This window comes from Rattus norvegicus, chromosome 5 (assembly GCF_036323735.1).
Source record: "Rattus norvegicus strain BN/NHsdMcwi chromosome 5, GRCr8, whole genome shotgun sequence".
Classification (NCBI taxonomy): domain Eukaryota; kingdom Metazoa; phylum Chordata; class Mammalia; order Rodentia; family Muridae; genus Rattus; species Rattus norvegicus.
This window is the reverse complement of record NC_086023.1, coordinates 159,791,495-159,807,322: the sequence shown is the minus strand read 5'-3', so window position 1 is coordinate 159,807,322 and position 15,828 is coordinate 159,791,495. Positions and strand designations below refer to the sequence as shown.

Sequence of the window (15,828 nt, the reverse complement as noted above, 5' to 3'; positions counted from 1 at the left end):
GAGACTGAGGGATGCTGGGAAAACCTGGAGGCCAGGTCTGTTCTGGTATGTAAAATATTCACCTCAGCCTCTTGTCCCCAGGTCTGAAACCAAATAATGGTACCACCCATAATGGATCGGGCCCTCCCACATCTGTTATTAATCGAGAGGGCAGCCTACAGAGCTGCATACAGGTCCCCGTATGACCCAGGCAACTCGTCAGTCAAGGTTCATTTTCCCAGGCAACTCTAGGTTGAATCTGGTTGACAATGAAAACTAACCAGGACTTCAGGGAAGGTTAAATCAAAAGGACACAGCCTGAATGCCCCATGAAACCTCCCTCAGCACTTCCTGCCTTCCTCTGGGTCTGTCTGTCTTGTCTTTTCTCACTCTTGTATCCCCCCCCCCAACTCCCTCCCCAATCCCAACACACATACTGGAGATGTCTCCAAGATGAGATTTCTCCAGGATCCAAGGCCTGGAAAGGGTGTTCCCCAGATTTTCCTGCCAGCATTCTGTCTAAACTCCACCCCCACAGTTACTGGCAAAGGCCAGGTATGCCGCCCCGCCCCACAGTTACCTGGCAATAGCCAGGTATGCCTGATACGATAAAGGGGGCTACTTGCCCCCTCCTCACTCTCTTGCTCTTACCCTCTTCCCCCTTTGTCCTTCTCTTCCCATTCCCTTCCCCCCCTCTCCACATGCTCATGGTTCAACTCCTCTCTCTCTCTCTCTCTCTCTCTCTCTCTCTCTCTCTCTGCCCCTACTACCCTCTTAACTCCCCTCCCCATGCCCTGAATAAATTTCTATACTATACCATGGTGTGGCTGGTCCCTCAGGGGGAAGGGATGCCTCAGCATGGGCTCACAAAGGCACCCCCTTTCCCCACACCTCACATCTCACACCTCCATAGAATATATCCCCCCTCTCTTTCTCTCTACATAAACACATCATTTCCACCTTCAGGCGTTCATAATAAGCTTTTCTATTCTCCTCATTCTTGCAAAGGCAGATGGCTTGAGGACCTGCTGTGGCTTGGTGCTGAGCCCATGTCCATCCTCTGGAAGGGCTGGGTGTTTAAGCCATGGGCAGTCTTCTCGTACTGTTGGGGACACCAGCAGCAGTCCTTGGCCTGCCCTTGTGCCCTCCATGATGATCAGGGTCAGAGTTCGGGATGGGGAAGGGGGTCCTGGCACCATCGCACCAGTACCATCATAGTCTCCCCAGCTGGGCTCCGTTCCCAGGGGGAGGAGAATAGAATGGAAGCCTTCTCAGTAATATCCAAATCACTGAGGTTGAGGAGAGATGGAGCTTCTCCCCCATAGTCCAAAGAGTGACTTAAAAAAAAAGGTTTCAGACTTGGAGGCAAGCTATTTTGTTCCCATAGCTTATTGGAGGGCCATTTGCAGGCCTGGAGACTAACAGCTCGCAGAATGGGACAGCGAGAGTCACGGGTCATAGAACCTCGCTTGGGGTCCGCGACTCGGTTTAGAAGGAGTGGGAGTGGTGGTGAGCTCAGGAATGCTTCACCTGGCTGTGCTGCTTGGCTCCCTGCAGTCTACAGTGAGGGAAAGCCAGCCCCTGGCTCCTGGGGCTGTGGGGAAATAATTAGTCCCTCTAAAGAGCATTGTAATCTCAGATCAAAGGGGTCTCCCAGCTGCAAAGCATTTTACAGGCACATGGCCAATCCCTGAAACACCCACTCCTGGCCGCTCCAGTGCTGGGTGAACACCCTCCAAAGTACCATCTTGTCCTGAGCCTGACTGCCCTAGCAAACCTCTGACCCCTAAGGCTAAAGCATCACTTCCCCGGCCACCATACCGCAGGGCCAGGTACAGGCCTGCAGCCTTTCTTCTGACGCACTCAGACTCGAGTACGGTGACTCTAGATCCCTGGGACACCAACATCCACCTTTCTCATCCTGAGTTTCTCTAGGAAGGGCTGGAAAGGTGTGGAGGAGCGGGAGGAGCGGGAGAGGCAGGAGAAGTGGCCTGGGGCCAGACGCATGGGGAGGGGCAGTAGGCGCCAAGGAGGAGGGGTCGTGGGCGTGGTCGGATAGAGGGCGTGGTGTGTGAGGGAGGGCGTGTCCGGGGTGTGGCCAGAGGGTACCTCGGCAGCCCGGAAGGAGCGGGAGGAGGAGCCCCCTTGATCTGGAGTTGTTCCCACGTGAGAAGATCGCGCTGGATTCCTCTGGTGCGGCGGCCGCAGAGTGCCCGGCGCCCGGTGGGGCTGAGATCACTGGCGGGGCGCGCGTGGTCGGCCCGATGCGGCGGCGACTCGGAGGTCTGTGAGCCGGCCGTCCGCCGTCGGAGCCCCGCGCGCCGCCGTGGGGTCTCGCGTCCCGGTCACCCGGGATGCGGGCGGCCGATTCGGGTTCATGGGAGCGTGTCCGCCAGCTTGCGGCACACGGCCAGCCGGCTCCGTCCTGCGGGCGGGATACCGGGCCCGCGCGCGTCCCGGACCTCGGAGCCTGCAAGCTATGCGCGAACGCTGCGGGGCCCCGAGATCAGCAGGGATTTGGGGCAGTTCCCGATGCAGCCGATGGCTACAGCAGCCAGCCGGGTAGGTGCTCGCGCGGTCGGGAGGGCGGCGTGGTTGCAGGCCCCGGAGTCCGGGAGCCGCCGGGGCTGGGCGCGCGGGGGCGCTCGGGGCCGGGAGCTCGGAGCTCCTAGTGGCAAAGTTGTGTCTTAGGAGCGCCGGGTGGGTGCGGCCCAGAGGCGCACTGGAGTTTTTCAGCTTGGGAACTGGGGTCTTGGAGTTCTTTGGCAACACCACTCCTCCTTTTCAGAACCTCAAAAGGACTGCAGGGAGAAAGGTCAGGGCCGTGCCTATCAGGGTCCTGTGATCCCATGGCGCCTGAAGACTCAGCTCCGTGCTGAACTCCAGAGCGTGGGAAAGGGGCTATCCAGTGCAAAATCGGTACGGGCCCCTCGTGAATTCTTCAGCTTAGGTGTTGGGTTCTCGCGGGGCTATTTGGCTCCCTGACTCAAGCGTCCCAAAGCACTACAGGGAAAGAGGTCAAATCTGTTTGTCAGGATCCTGCAAGCCTGTGGTTCCTGCTGGACTCCTGGCTGGACCGGGAGCAAATGTGAGTAAGGGGCTAGCTCAGTGCAAAGTTGAGGAGACCCCCTGTACTGTGCCTGTAACCCATCTGGTAGCCTTACGTCCGGGAAAGAGTGTCCTCGCTCTCCCCACTCGCATTTGCTCAAGCCAAGAGTTAGCTACGTTGGCAAACACTTTTTAACTCGAGCGGTGGGGAGCTCAAGCATTGAGATCTAATTGCGTGTGCTTGGCCGATCCGTCCCAAGTGGAGTACAGTATAGTTCTGTGTTAAAATTCGCCCAGTGGGTGCGCCCATTCCCGTCTCAGTTGTCTCCCTCCACCCGCCCCCAAGTTAAGTCATGGGTTGGGGGAGGAACCTTGGATCCGCCTGACTCTGAGCAAGGAAACAATTTAGATGTAAGTCTGCGAGCTTTTCCGAGAAGTCTGCCATCCTTCAGTTTGAACTTCTGAACACTTTTCCAGGAACAACGGAAGTGCACAGGATTGTTTTAATTGTTACTATTTTTAAATTATTGAACACCTTACTGTGTTGTAGTAATTTTCGTGCAGTGCCCTGAAACCCTACCTGGTATCCAGGCTGTGTTCTGTCCGTGCAGATAGGGACAGGAAAATCCAGAGACTGAGCCCTAAGACTGACTGAGGAGTTCTCTCGCTACCTTGGTGTTAGCATTTCAGATTTTATTTTGTCTAAGTCGGGGTCTTAGGATGTAGCCCAAGCCGACCTTGAACTCCAGATCTTCTGCCGTGCTAGGCAATGGCTACCAGGCCTGGCTTGGGCACCTCAGATTCTGTCTGTTGCATGGCAAAGACTACCAGGCTGATAACTCTTCCAGGCAGGGAGCTCCTGAGCTGTTGAACCCACAGAGTACCTGCCAAATAATTCTTTCCTCTAAGAAGGAGCCAGCTGAGGTACAGCAGCAGCGCATAGGCTAAGCATCTTTTTAAGACTCAGTTTACTCACCGTGGAAATGGGTACTCACTAACAATCATGCAAAAGATGCCGTGTCAGCTACCTGTGTGGCACATAGGCGACATTCCAGGTACTCAGGAGGCTGAGACAGGAGGATGGTAAGTTCAAGGGCTGCCTGTGCTGCAAAGTGAGTCAAGGCTACCCTGGGTGTTTTAGCGAGACCCTGCCTCAAAATAAAAGGTATGACCCAGCTTAGTGGTAGGGTACTTGCCCAGTGTTTGAGGATCCAGATTTGGTCTCCAGCATAAAGGAGAAAATGGGCAGGCGAGATGACTTGGTGGGAAAATGGCACTTGCTGCCATACCTAAGGACTTGAGTTCCATTCCCCAAGGGTCCACACAGTGAAAGGAGAGAGTTGTCCTGTGTACCTCCCCACTTCCAATCATGCACACCGTGTGTGTGTGTGTGTGTGTGTGTGTGTGTGTGTGTGTGTGTGTGTGTGTGTGGAGAGAGAGAGAGAGAGGCAAGAGCAACTGAGAAATCACCCAGCCTATGTCACAGCAGGTACATGACAAATACTAGTCCTGGCGTTTTCATACCTGGCATACCTGCTGACCTACCTGTCTCTACCCCAGGGACTCAGTTTCCCATTAGGCTGTGACACTGCCTGCCTGTCTCTGCCCTTTTGAACTGTGTGTGTCATGATGACTTTTGCCCCATCTGTAAAAAATGCTTCAGGGAACTGAGGCCAATGTGTTGTGGCTGTGGACGCTGTTAATTATGTAAACGAGTGGAATATGGCTGGGTGGAGATACGGCTGTTGACTTTTGTGTCTAGATGGGCTCCATTCCTGTGTTTGTGATAACAGTATCCTAATGGCATGCTGGGAATGGGAAATGCCTCCCTCTCACATCTGAGACTAGTTACCCATTTTCCACAGCCCCTCCCTCATTGCATGTCCCTATAGGGAAGAGGGTACAGGAGATAGCCTTTCCCAGCCCACGGGTTGCATTCCTGCTGGAGACAAGGTGACACCAGCTTGTCATCAAAAAAAAAAAAAAAAAATAAAATAAAAAAAAAATGCTGACCTTTCTCCAATTCGCTACGATCTTCAACTGGCTCCCTTCCTCCCTCACTTTTTCCTTCTTCTCTCTTCTTCTTTCCTTCCTTTACAGGGTCTTCCATAATCTAGTCAAACTCCATATGTAGTTGAGGATGACTTTCGTTTTCTGACCCTCCTGACTTAAACAGACTGAGCACTGAGACATGCACTGCTATGTCCAGGTTTAGGTAGTGCTGGGACTCGAACCCAGGACCTCGTTGTGCACACTAGGCAAACACTTACCTTGAGCTACATCTCCAGCCCCCCTGTGGCTGGTCCTTTTTAATTTAAGCTTGAATTTATTTTTATTTAGGCACGTGTATCTGTGTCCCTATGCACAGAGGAGGGGATCAGATTGCCTGGAGCTAGAGTCATGAGTGGTTGTTTGTGAGCCGCCCGATGGGTGCTGGGAGCCGAACTCTCAAGAACGGCGTGCACTTTTAACCGCTTAGCTGCTTTTGCACCCCGGTGGCTGGCTTGTCTTCAAGGACAGAGAGTCTCAATGATGGCTGGATGCTGGCGGTAGCCAGCACGGAAGTGGTCTCTGTTTATGGGAGTTTTCTTCTAGGAAGGAAATGGGAACTCTTTGCCTTAGAACCGCAAGCTGAAGCTGTTGGGGGAAGTAAACATTCCAGCCAGTCTGTGCGGCCACTGTCCTTAGATTCTCCGCTGTTTGTACCAAGCTGGACACAATGCTCAGTTCAAAGATCTGAAGAGATGCCTTGCTGGATAAGGCAGTCTGGGAATGGACACTTTGCCTCAGGATGGAGGTCTGGGCACTTTGACATTGCCCTGAGATCCACGGAGTGGTCATGCTAGGGAGGGTGCTAGCTCTGACCGCCAGTAAATGGATCCACGACCAGAGCAGAAGATACAAGCCACCAGCTGCTTGTATAGTCCACGCCCCACTTCTCCCCAGTTCCCTCTGACCCCGAGGTACCTGTGCCTCTCGATGTGGGAAATCATTGTCCTGAGTGCGGGGCAAGTGAACCAGATGCCTACTGGGTGTTCTTAAACTGGGAACTGAATTGAATTGACCCGCCAGCCATTGTCACTCATTCAGTCCCAGTCCGAACACCTGCTGAGCCAGGTGCTGTTAGAGCTGTCCACCTTACAGTAGCAGAAACGACTGCAGTCCCGTTTCCAGGGCGCCTAGACTCTGTGGGAAGAGATTTCCCATAGGCAAAGGTGTCCGAGATAGACATGTCCAAGGACCAGAAGTGCAGTGCAGAAAATGGAGCTGGGAGGGGATCTGGCTGGTGGGACTTGGGGGATACCTGGTGTTAGAGAGTGTGGTCAGAGATGAAGGCCTACGAAGTGAGGCTTTTGGGTGCGGAGACTCTAAAGCAAGGGATTGCAGCTAACATTCCTCTCTGTGAACTAGACCCTGAATCTCTCTACATCTGAACTTGGTGGGTTTTAGTTCATTTTTTGTTTCTTTGTTCTTGAGACAGGATTCCCTCTGTCCCAGACTGGCTTCAACTCACTGTGTATCCTCCTTTGAATTGCTTTCAAAGTGCTGAGATTGAAACCTGGGCCACAATGTCTGGTTTATGCTATAGCTTTTGTACCTCTTGGTAAAATTTAATTTTTTTGTTTCGTTTTGCTTTGGTTTGGTTTGGGTTTTTGTTTCCAGACAGGAATTCTCTGTGTAGTCCTGGATGATCTGGGACTCACTCTGTAAACCAGTCTGGCCTGGAACTCAGACATCTTCCTGCCTCTGCCTCCCTGGTGCTGGGGTTAAAGGCATGACCAGCCACCACCACTCACCACGTAAGATAAAAATTTGAAAGAGAGAGAGAGAGAGAGAGAGAGAGAGAGAGAGAGAGAGAGAGAGAGAGAGACCCCTCACGCCATTTTAAAAGCTCTGTACAGACTGAGCTGTATCCTTAACCCTAGCCCAACCCTTTCTGAAATCTTTGTGACATTGTTACCTTTCTTTTCCCTCTTGTTTCTCGCTGTCAGGGCTTAGTATCCAGTTAGTGTACCCTGGGGCACCTGTTCCCTTGAGCCCTTCTCTGCATAAACTAAACAAGAAAGCTTGTCTTAAATTGTTCTCAGAATAACCTGGAATAGGTGTGGCTGCCAAGGAACCCTGGTGCTTGGAAAAGTTGAGGGACTTGCCCAAGGTCACACAGGCAGTCGGTAGCTCCTCCTAGGAGTGCGCTGGTTGACCTCAATCTTGGAGAAAGGGAAAAACCTTGTGAAAACACTCGAGGAAGCAGACACTAATAAACCTAAGAGTTTTTTTTTCCTTTTAACTTGTTTGTTTGTGGGAGGGGTTGTTTGTTTTCCAAGACCGGCTTTCTTTGTGCAACCCTGGCCATCCTGGACCAGGCTGGCCTCAAACTCTTGAGATTCGCTTGCTTCTATCTCGGGATTAAAGGTGTGAGCCGCCATCACCCAGCTCCTTTTAAATTTTTATCTTACAAAGAGCAAAAAGTCTGCCTTCTCCACACGCGTGGCTTCAGCAGCACCAGCCTTCCTCGATCTAGCTTTAGCAAGACATTCTGTTACCCGCTCTGCAAAGGCCTTCTGCTAGGAAGAGGTTACGATAGCGTTTCCCCTCCACACCAGGCACTGGGACACTCCTAGCAGCCGCCTACAAAGATCAACTGGCTTCCTTTACTATCCCCATATAGCAGAGCAGGGTGGAGGTCACAGGACCTAGGCTGTCCAGGTGATCAGAGGTATAAACCACTTTGAAGATTGTTTTCCCAGGGACCCTTGCAGTGGTTCAGTGCTTTGGACCGAATCTTATCCTTGGCCAGGGCAAGTGCAGGTTTAGACATAAATATACACCGGTTAGGATTTCTGGATTCTGCTTCTTACAAGCTGTGTGCCATCCAATAAGTTACTGAACGTCCCAAGCCTCAGTTTTCCCTTCTGTAAAGTGGGGAGTGCTTTTATACCCACTTGAGTTGAAGCTTGAACAGGAGTCTAATTGTTGGCCTGTTTTTCTGTGGGCCCTGGTGCTATTGGTGCTACCAGGAGACGGGGGAATTCTCGAGGTCTAAAAGGGCTTGACATGTGTGGAGCTGTGTGTGACAGTGTGTGGAGCTGTGGAGCTGTGTGTGACATGCCACCTATATCATTGTAGTCAGGACTGTTGAGGTTTTTTTTTGTTTTGTTTTTGTTTGTTTGTTTTTTGGTGTGTGGTAGTCTCCTATAGCTCAGGCTTGCCTAGTATTCTCTATGCGGCCAAACTTAGCCTTGAACTCGGATCCCTGCCTCTTTCGTCCCTCCCCCTGTTGCTGGGATCCCCAGGGTGCATCACCAGGCCAGTGTATATTGGGATTTGGTCAAGCAGGTGTCTCTCGGAAGGACTGGATGCTGCCTTGCCCTTGTGAGTCACTGGAGAATCTCCACAGTGGTTGCAAACAGTCTTGATTTTCTCAGTAATATTCCAGTTTGAGTTACCTGGTCCATTTGTCACTCGATCTGCAGGAAGGAGGGTTTATGCTTCTATTCATCGTCTCAAGGAAAGCGGCACCTCCCACCCTGAGGTCCGCCTCTGCCATCATGATTAGCTTGTTCCCCCACCCCCTGGAGCTGAGGACCGAACCCAGGGCCTTGCGCTTGCTAGGCAAGCACTCTACCACTGAGCTAAATCCCCAACACCACCCACCCACCCCTCCCACCCCCGCCTCTGCCATCATGATAGGGTAAGTTGTCACAAATGTTAGATCAGGTGGATTTTCGAGCGAGCGGACAAGCTTTTGCCCCAGCAGATAAACCAAGCACATCGTTAAAGCTGGCCAAAGCAATCACGCAGGAGCCCAGTGTTGTGAGTCACTAAGGGCTTAAACACTCTAGAGAGGGGAGCCAGGCTGGGGAGGTGTGCACAAGCGTGTGCATGTGCGTGTGTGTAGTTATTTCCCCTCAGTAAAGGCGTTGGATGTCATATGTGTCAGATGAGTGCCTTCCAGGGAGGGGGGACGTCGGGATCACCGCCAATTCTCAGGGGCCACCTCCTCTGCAGTCCCTGTGCAAGCCTTCGTGATGGTAGAGACCTCAGGTTTTCTCTCGTTTGCTGCTTGGATGCTTTCAAAAGAGGCCAGATGGAGGACTCTGCTCAGGGTGATTCCGCTCAGCTCTTGCCCAATATCCACGGCCCTGCAGATGCTGTAGAAACCCCTGATCTGGAAGAAATTCCCAGCCAGGTGGGAACTGCAGGTATGTGAGACCCGATGTCTCAGCCCTGGCCTGGAGACACTGAATCCTGGCTGTGCAGAAGGGGGCCAGGGAGGGCAGTGTGGTTTCTGTCCCCTTGTCCATGCTAGATTTGAGGGAGTGTACCAGGAAACACCCACCACCTGGCACCTGGTGGCTGATCCGCAGGTGCCTGGATTAGGATGTTGGCACAGGCTAGTTTGGGCTGTAACTTTATCGCAGGCATTGAATGTTTCATGCCTTTCAATTGTGTGGAAGCTTCGGAAGGCTCTCCCTAGAGAATGACAAAGAAGGTGCAAACAACAGCCGGGTCTCCTGGGAGCTTTGTTCCCACACCTACCTACACAGCCCTGACACCAGACTCCTAACTTTGAAACCCTGTGCACTGAAGCAGGGAAGAATGTGCCCTTTCCCCAGGACAGCGAAGAATGTGTTCTTTCCTTAGGGCATTTGCCAAGATTCAAGTTTTGCTCTGATGCAGGCGCTAAGGTCTGTTGATCCCCATGGCCAGGAGATAGCTGGCATTCTCCCCATCCTACAGATGAAACCGTTGAGGCCCAAAGAAGTTATTGGATACTAAGCGTCTGTTCCAGATTGCCTTCTGCACAGCAAGGCCATCATTCTCGGTGGTTTGGGCCACAGCAGAAGTCAAGATCCTGGGAAAACCGTGGTCTTTCCTTTCTGCCTTTCTGTTTTTAATTTTAGCTTTGTTTCCTTTCTGAGACAGGGTCTCATGCAGCCCAGGCTGGCCTTGAACTTGGTTATGGCAGAGGATGACCATGAGTTTTTAGACCTCCTACCGTCTATCTCTCAAGTGCTGGGACTGTAGGCTTATTCTGGGGTGTGTGTGTGTGTGTGTGTGTGTGTGTGTGTGTGTGTGTGTGTGTGTGTGTGTATGTGTGATGTCTCTCTCTCACTACACTAGTCAAGCCTCACACTTAGCCCTCCTGCCTCAGCCTCCGTAGTGCTAAGATAACAGGCATGAGCTGTTGAGCTGGCCTACGGGCTGTTCTCTCAGGCCTGTAGTTCCCAGAGCTGTTCCTACCTCTGTGTCCTTAAGAGAATCCACCCATAACCCCCGCCCCCAAACCCCACCAGAATTTCACTAGTAGTGGATCCGTGCTAGGAGAGTGTTCTGTCCCCACCTGCCTTTGCTGTTTAGGAACCCAGAATGCAGACCCTTGAGCGGGGAACCTAAAGGCCGGGCTAAGTAAATCTCTTCTGTGGTGCGGTGTGGAGGCTGAAGCCTGGAAAGGGACAGACGCCCGGAAGCCATGACTACTGGTTTTCAGGGTCAGGTGGGTTCTAATGAAAGTCATATGAGGCCCTTGGGATATAGTCTTCCTCCCTCTTCATTGACTTCCCAGGGGTCTGAAACTGCTGAGACAGATCACAGTAGTCTGGGGTGCTGGTTACCATGAAGGGTTTGTATTGTTTTTTTCTTAGCCGTGGCTCTCCCAGGCTGGTAGAGAAGTAACCTTGTAGCTGAGGATGACCTTGAATAATTATAATGACAATAACAACAACAATAGTAAGTCCAGAAGTAACCTTGTAGGTGAGGATGGCCTTGAATAATTAATATAAATAGTAATATTAATAATGATAATAGTAATGAACGAATTCTCCTTCCCTTTGCCCTCTTGTTCCTTCTCTTCCTCTTCTCTTCTTATTCCTCCTCTTCCTCCTCCTCCTCCTTTTCTTCTTCTGAGGCAGGGTCTCCGTAGGTAGCCCTGGCTGACCTGGAACTTCCTAAGTAGATCAGGCTGGCATCAAACTTACAGAGACAGTAGAGTGCTCAGACTACACTGGTACTCACTCCCACACCCCCACACCACTAAGCGAGGGTTCTAAGTGTCTCAGATTCAAAGCCCCGAGTGTTTTTGTTGTTGTGATATATCCCCTTTGGGAAACCGGCTCTTATTGTAGGCTAGCCTTGAACTTCTAACCCTCCTGCTTCCACCTCCCAGTTCCTAGGACTACGGGCTCTTGGCTATACCGTTGTGTGTTTGTTGTTGCTCTATGCAATCCTGGGGATGCAACCCATGGCCCTGTGCATGTTGGGCAAGCATTGTACCGGCTGAGCTACATTCCAGCCCTGCGTTTTGACACAGGATTCCACAGACCAGACTTTGAAGACTTGCCCTTTGCCTTTTGGGCGGGGTCGGGCATTCTGGCTTCCCTGAATTCTAATATCACTACCAGCAGTCTTTCTATCTCCCATGGGTGTCAGTAGTGGACACAGCCTAGTTAAACTCATGACTAGGTTTAGCCCCCTCCTCCCTCCATTTTCAGCCATGCGCTGGCTTCCGTTCTTAGACTTTCCATAGAAGGACCACATGGATGGGTTCCTGGTCTTGTGAGCTCAGGAGCCCCTGCTGTGCTAAGACAGACACAGGGCACTCAGTTGCCCCTACGTAGGGTCCGCCCAGGGCAGCCCACAGTGTTCTAGTGCCTTCTGTTGAAATGCTGTCCCTGGCTGTCCAGAGCCAGTGCCTGGCTGGGTGCTAAGGAGACAGAGGAAGCCAGTTCTTGTTTGCGATTCTTCCATTCTTTGGTTCTTCTGGTCCCCCAAGCCACCGGTGGAGCCTGTTTTTCCAGCCTTTCAGAGCCCAGCCTCCACCCGCCCTGCCCCACGTCCCCTTGGACACTTTTGTTGCTGGTGCTGAGGTTCTGTGGAAGCAGACTCGTTTAGCCGTGCGCCTGTCCGTGTTCCCTTCAGCCACCTCACATTCCTCTCTGCCTTGGAGAGGACCACCGTGAGGACTGCCTCCTTCATATCCTTGGGAACTTTCTCTGTACACTTAGGGGTCAGGGACTTGGGTATTGACGGGTAGATACGCCCTGTTTTGGATCCTCTGCGTGTTGAGCCCCAGGCTGAGTCGATTTAAGTCAATTCTATGGTCCAGGCTGGTGCTGGACATCCTTCCATTTACAGGTTCAAAATTGACATTTGTTTATTTATTGACAAGTGCAAAGGCCTGTGGATACCTTTTGGGAATGGCTTTTGCCTTCAACCACATGAGTCCCTGGGACAGAACTCGGGTTTTCAGGCTTGGAGAGGATTGTTGTAGCCGTTGTTGTTAGTTTGTTGAAACAAGGGTTTGCCCTGTGGCCTAGGCTCACCTTTGGCTCCCGATCTTTCTGCAGCCACCTCCCAAGTGCCAGGATTGCAGGCTGTGTCACCTGTTTGGCTGTGCAGTTGCCTCTTTAAGGGGGTGGGGACAACTTGGTCTCTTATCACCTCTTGGCCATGGTGTATTATTTGTGACTGCCTAGCTTTGAGTCCCCTCCTTATCCCGAGGATCTGCCTAGGGCAGAACGGTGCCCTGGGTTTCACTGGGAGGCAGGGCGTTCTCCAGGACTCAGGGCACCAGGCAAGGCCCTGTGATGCCTTCTCGGGGCATTAAGCTGGGGCCATAATTTGTTCATGTTTGCTTCCAGCCTATGTGCTGGACCTTGCCCTGGATGACCTCTCTGTCTCCCTTCAGATAATGCACCAGGGGATGGATTCCTGGGGTTTGTGGCTCTATAACCACCCACACACCATGGGTAATTCTTGCTGCCTGTGGGCTTCTAGTGTGGCCTGAGCTGGGAGTAATCACTGACCCAGAGCAGCCTTTTGTGGGGCAGATTCCCACAGCGTTCCATTAAAGTCCCGAAGTCAGGTAGGAGGGCAGCTCCATCTATGGCTTTCTTGGGCTCCTCTGAGGTCCTTCTGCTACTCTGGTAGCTGAGAAAGAGGCAAGCTTGCATTCTGGATGCTCCCTGTCAAAAGCAGAAGCTCACCCTGGCTTCTGTCGCCGACGTAAGGCTGTCCATACAGGATGCTTTTTCTCCTGTGGTTCTTCAGGTGTGGCTACAAGTGTCTGCCCTGTGGGAATGTTCTAGAACGGACCCTCTCTTTATAGTGTTAATACAAAACCCTGCTCTTTGGAAGAGTTTATTCTGAGCCACATGCGAGTGCCCAAGACCCCAGGGGCCCTGAGTGGGATTCCATTTCCAAAGAACTTACACACAAACTTCTATAGCCACAGAACAAAAGAAAGTCATGATTCAACAATGCAAGTACCAAATCCGTGCACGGGGACATCAAGTAGGCAGGTGACAGCAGAGCAAGGACTCAGAGATGCTCTCTGCTATCATACGCTGAGGTTGGTGAAAGCTGGGGTCTGCTAAGTCAATACATTGCAAACATGCTACCTCACAGTCACAAGCCCTTGAGGTCAGATCCAGGTTGTATAAATGGCCCGTGAAGGTACCAAAGAGATAGGAGATAATTTTAGCTCTTGACCTGCAACATTCCTTCTCTCCCAGGCACAAGTCCTAAACGGTTTTAACCAGCCCTTCAGAGAAGGAACTTCGGTTCTCAATAGGGGAAACCGAGGCAGGCGCATGGGACAGATGTTTGACAGAAGTTTCCAAAGCCTCGTGGGGATTGGAGAACCGAACTGTACATTTAACTAACTTGTAATCAGTCACTTGTGACCGGTGGTCAATTCAGATGCAATCAGGGCTCCCAGTGTTTCTATGGCCTGTTCCGGATTGCTTATAAAAAACGTAAGGTGTTTGTTTTGCTAAGGCCGTTCCCTAAGGCATGACCACTGGACCATCTGTCTGACTCACCTGGGAACCCATTAAATGTCATTTGTTAGGCCCTGTACCTGACCCAGATAGGGGGAAAAAAAATCTGAAAATGGACCTTTGAATAGGGCATTTTAAAGATCAACTTTATTATATTTTTTGTGTGTGTGTGTGTGTGTGTGTGTGTGTGTGTGTGTGTGTGTGTGTGTGTACACCTGTTGGGACCAGTAGAGACAGCACATCCCCTGGAGTTATAGGCTATTAAATCTTGACTGAATACGAAACCATGGGAAGCAGAGGACCCTCAGGGTTCTTCAGAGTTAATCGATATTTTTATTTCATAATTTAACCATTATGCTAAGATTGGTCCTTCCCATAACCACATAGTACAAATTGGCAGGAATATGTGTAGGGCCACTTCAGTTGGGATTTCTGTCCTAATCCCAAGCCAAGATTTATCGAACGAGTTTTACAGAGCTGAAGTCAGCATCTCGAACAGCAGTTTTTTTGGAGCAGACACTCCCAGCAACACGATCCAAAAATATGCTAGTTTTATGTACATTGAATCTCATGCTGGGAAGAAAATACCAAGAAGTCTTGGTTTCCCATAGTTAAACTGTTTATGTTTCTGTAAGAGCAGAAAGTTCTGCATATCCAATAGAAACGCACAAGTCTTGGATCTGAGCCGAGGGGTTTCAGACATTTCCGTTGGCACCGCACGGCGGGAGGGCACGAGGGCACACACAGAGCGGTGCTCATGTCATGTGATCAGAACCAAGGCCGCAGGGAAGTGGCGGGATGCAGCACGGGGTGGGTGTTGCCGGAATGACCCTAAGTTCCTTACGCTTTTGAACTTGGCTTGATTTTTGTGTGTTCGGAAACCTTTTACTGTTGACAGGTTATTTATGTATTATTTCTTTATTACGATGCTCACATTCAGGACCCAGAGGTTAGGAAGTTGTGGTGCTAAGGAGAAGCATCCTGTGCTTAAGGAGTGGCCTGTGCCGCTGTGCTCCTCATGGTGGAAGTGTGGGCCTTACCCGTCTTTTTGCAGATTTCAGTTTGGTTTTGCTGACACAGGGTTCTCCTTTTGTAGCTCTGCCTGGCCTGGGGCTGTGTACACCAGGCTGACCTCGACCTTCCCGGGGTCTCTCTGACTCTGCCTTCTTTCCAAGTGCTGGCAATAAATGCTATCCCACCACCCTGCAGTTTTGTTTGTTTTTGTTTGTTTGTTTGACTTCTTGATAAGGCAGACCCTCTAGCAGCAGAGGAGGCCACCTCGGGTCCCTTTACCTTCTACCAATCACTCTCTCTTCTCCCCACCCTGCCTTCAGTGAGAATTCACCTGTTGGCACCTCTCAGGTTCTCTGCATTCCCTGCAACGGTGTCTGTGCTTCTCTCCTTCCTATCTCTCTTTGCTCATTGCCGTCGTGGGTGGGCTTACACTAGACCCTCCATCTGTTGGCTCTTTGCATGTGAGTTCCGTCCAGTTGACTTGATATGGAGTACATGACACTTCAGTGAGGTCCCAGGTGAATCCCCTCTGTGAGGTCCCTGTCACCAGCCTTCTGGTACTTCCTGGGACAGCTGGACACACTGCTTGGGGCTCAGGCTCGGTGGGGTGGCTCCCTCACTATCTCAGAAGCATTAGCTCTTTACAGACACGTACGCAGGGGAAATGCTAGATAAGAAAATACATTGCGGGGCTGGAGAGATGGCTCAGTAGTTAAGAGCACTGACTGCGGGGGCTGGAGAGATGGCTCAGTGGTTAAGAGCACCCGACTGCTCTTCCAGAGGTCCTGAGTTCAAATCCCAGCAACCACATGGTGGCTCACAACCATCTGTAATGGGATCTGATGCCCTCTTCTGGTGTCTGAAGAGTGAGGGTGTACTCACATACATAAAATAAATAAATCTTTGAAAAAAAAAAAAAAGAAAATACATTGCTCTCTTCAGAGTCTAAGGACTGACTGGGCTCTTGGGTGTCACATAGCTGGACTCATCTTTCCTGAAAACTGTC

At 51.4% G+C, this 15,828-nt stretch overlaps 1 protein-coding gene across 5 annotated transcripts in view; it reads left to right on the top strand.

The window, feature by feature from the left end:
• Kazn (kazrin, periplakin interacting protein) overlaps nt 1-15,828 on the top strand; it is a 990,282-nt gene that overhangs the window by 858,762 nt on the left and 115,692 nt on the right. Inside the window, exon 1 of one of the 5 annotated variants that reach the window (XM_006239311.5) lies at nt 2,084-2,541. Within the exon in view, the coding sequence (XP_006239373.1) occupies nt 2,334-2,541 (208 nt within the window). The 5' untranslated portion in view covers nt 2,084-2,333. 5 annotated transcript variants of the gene reach the window in all.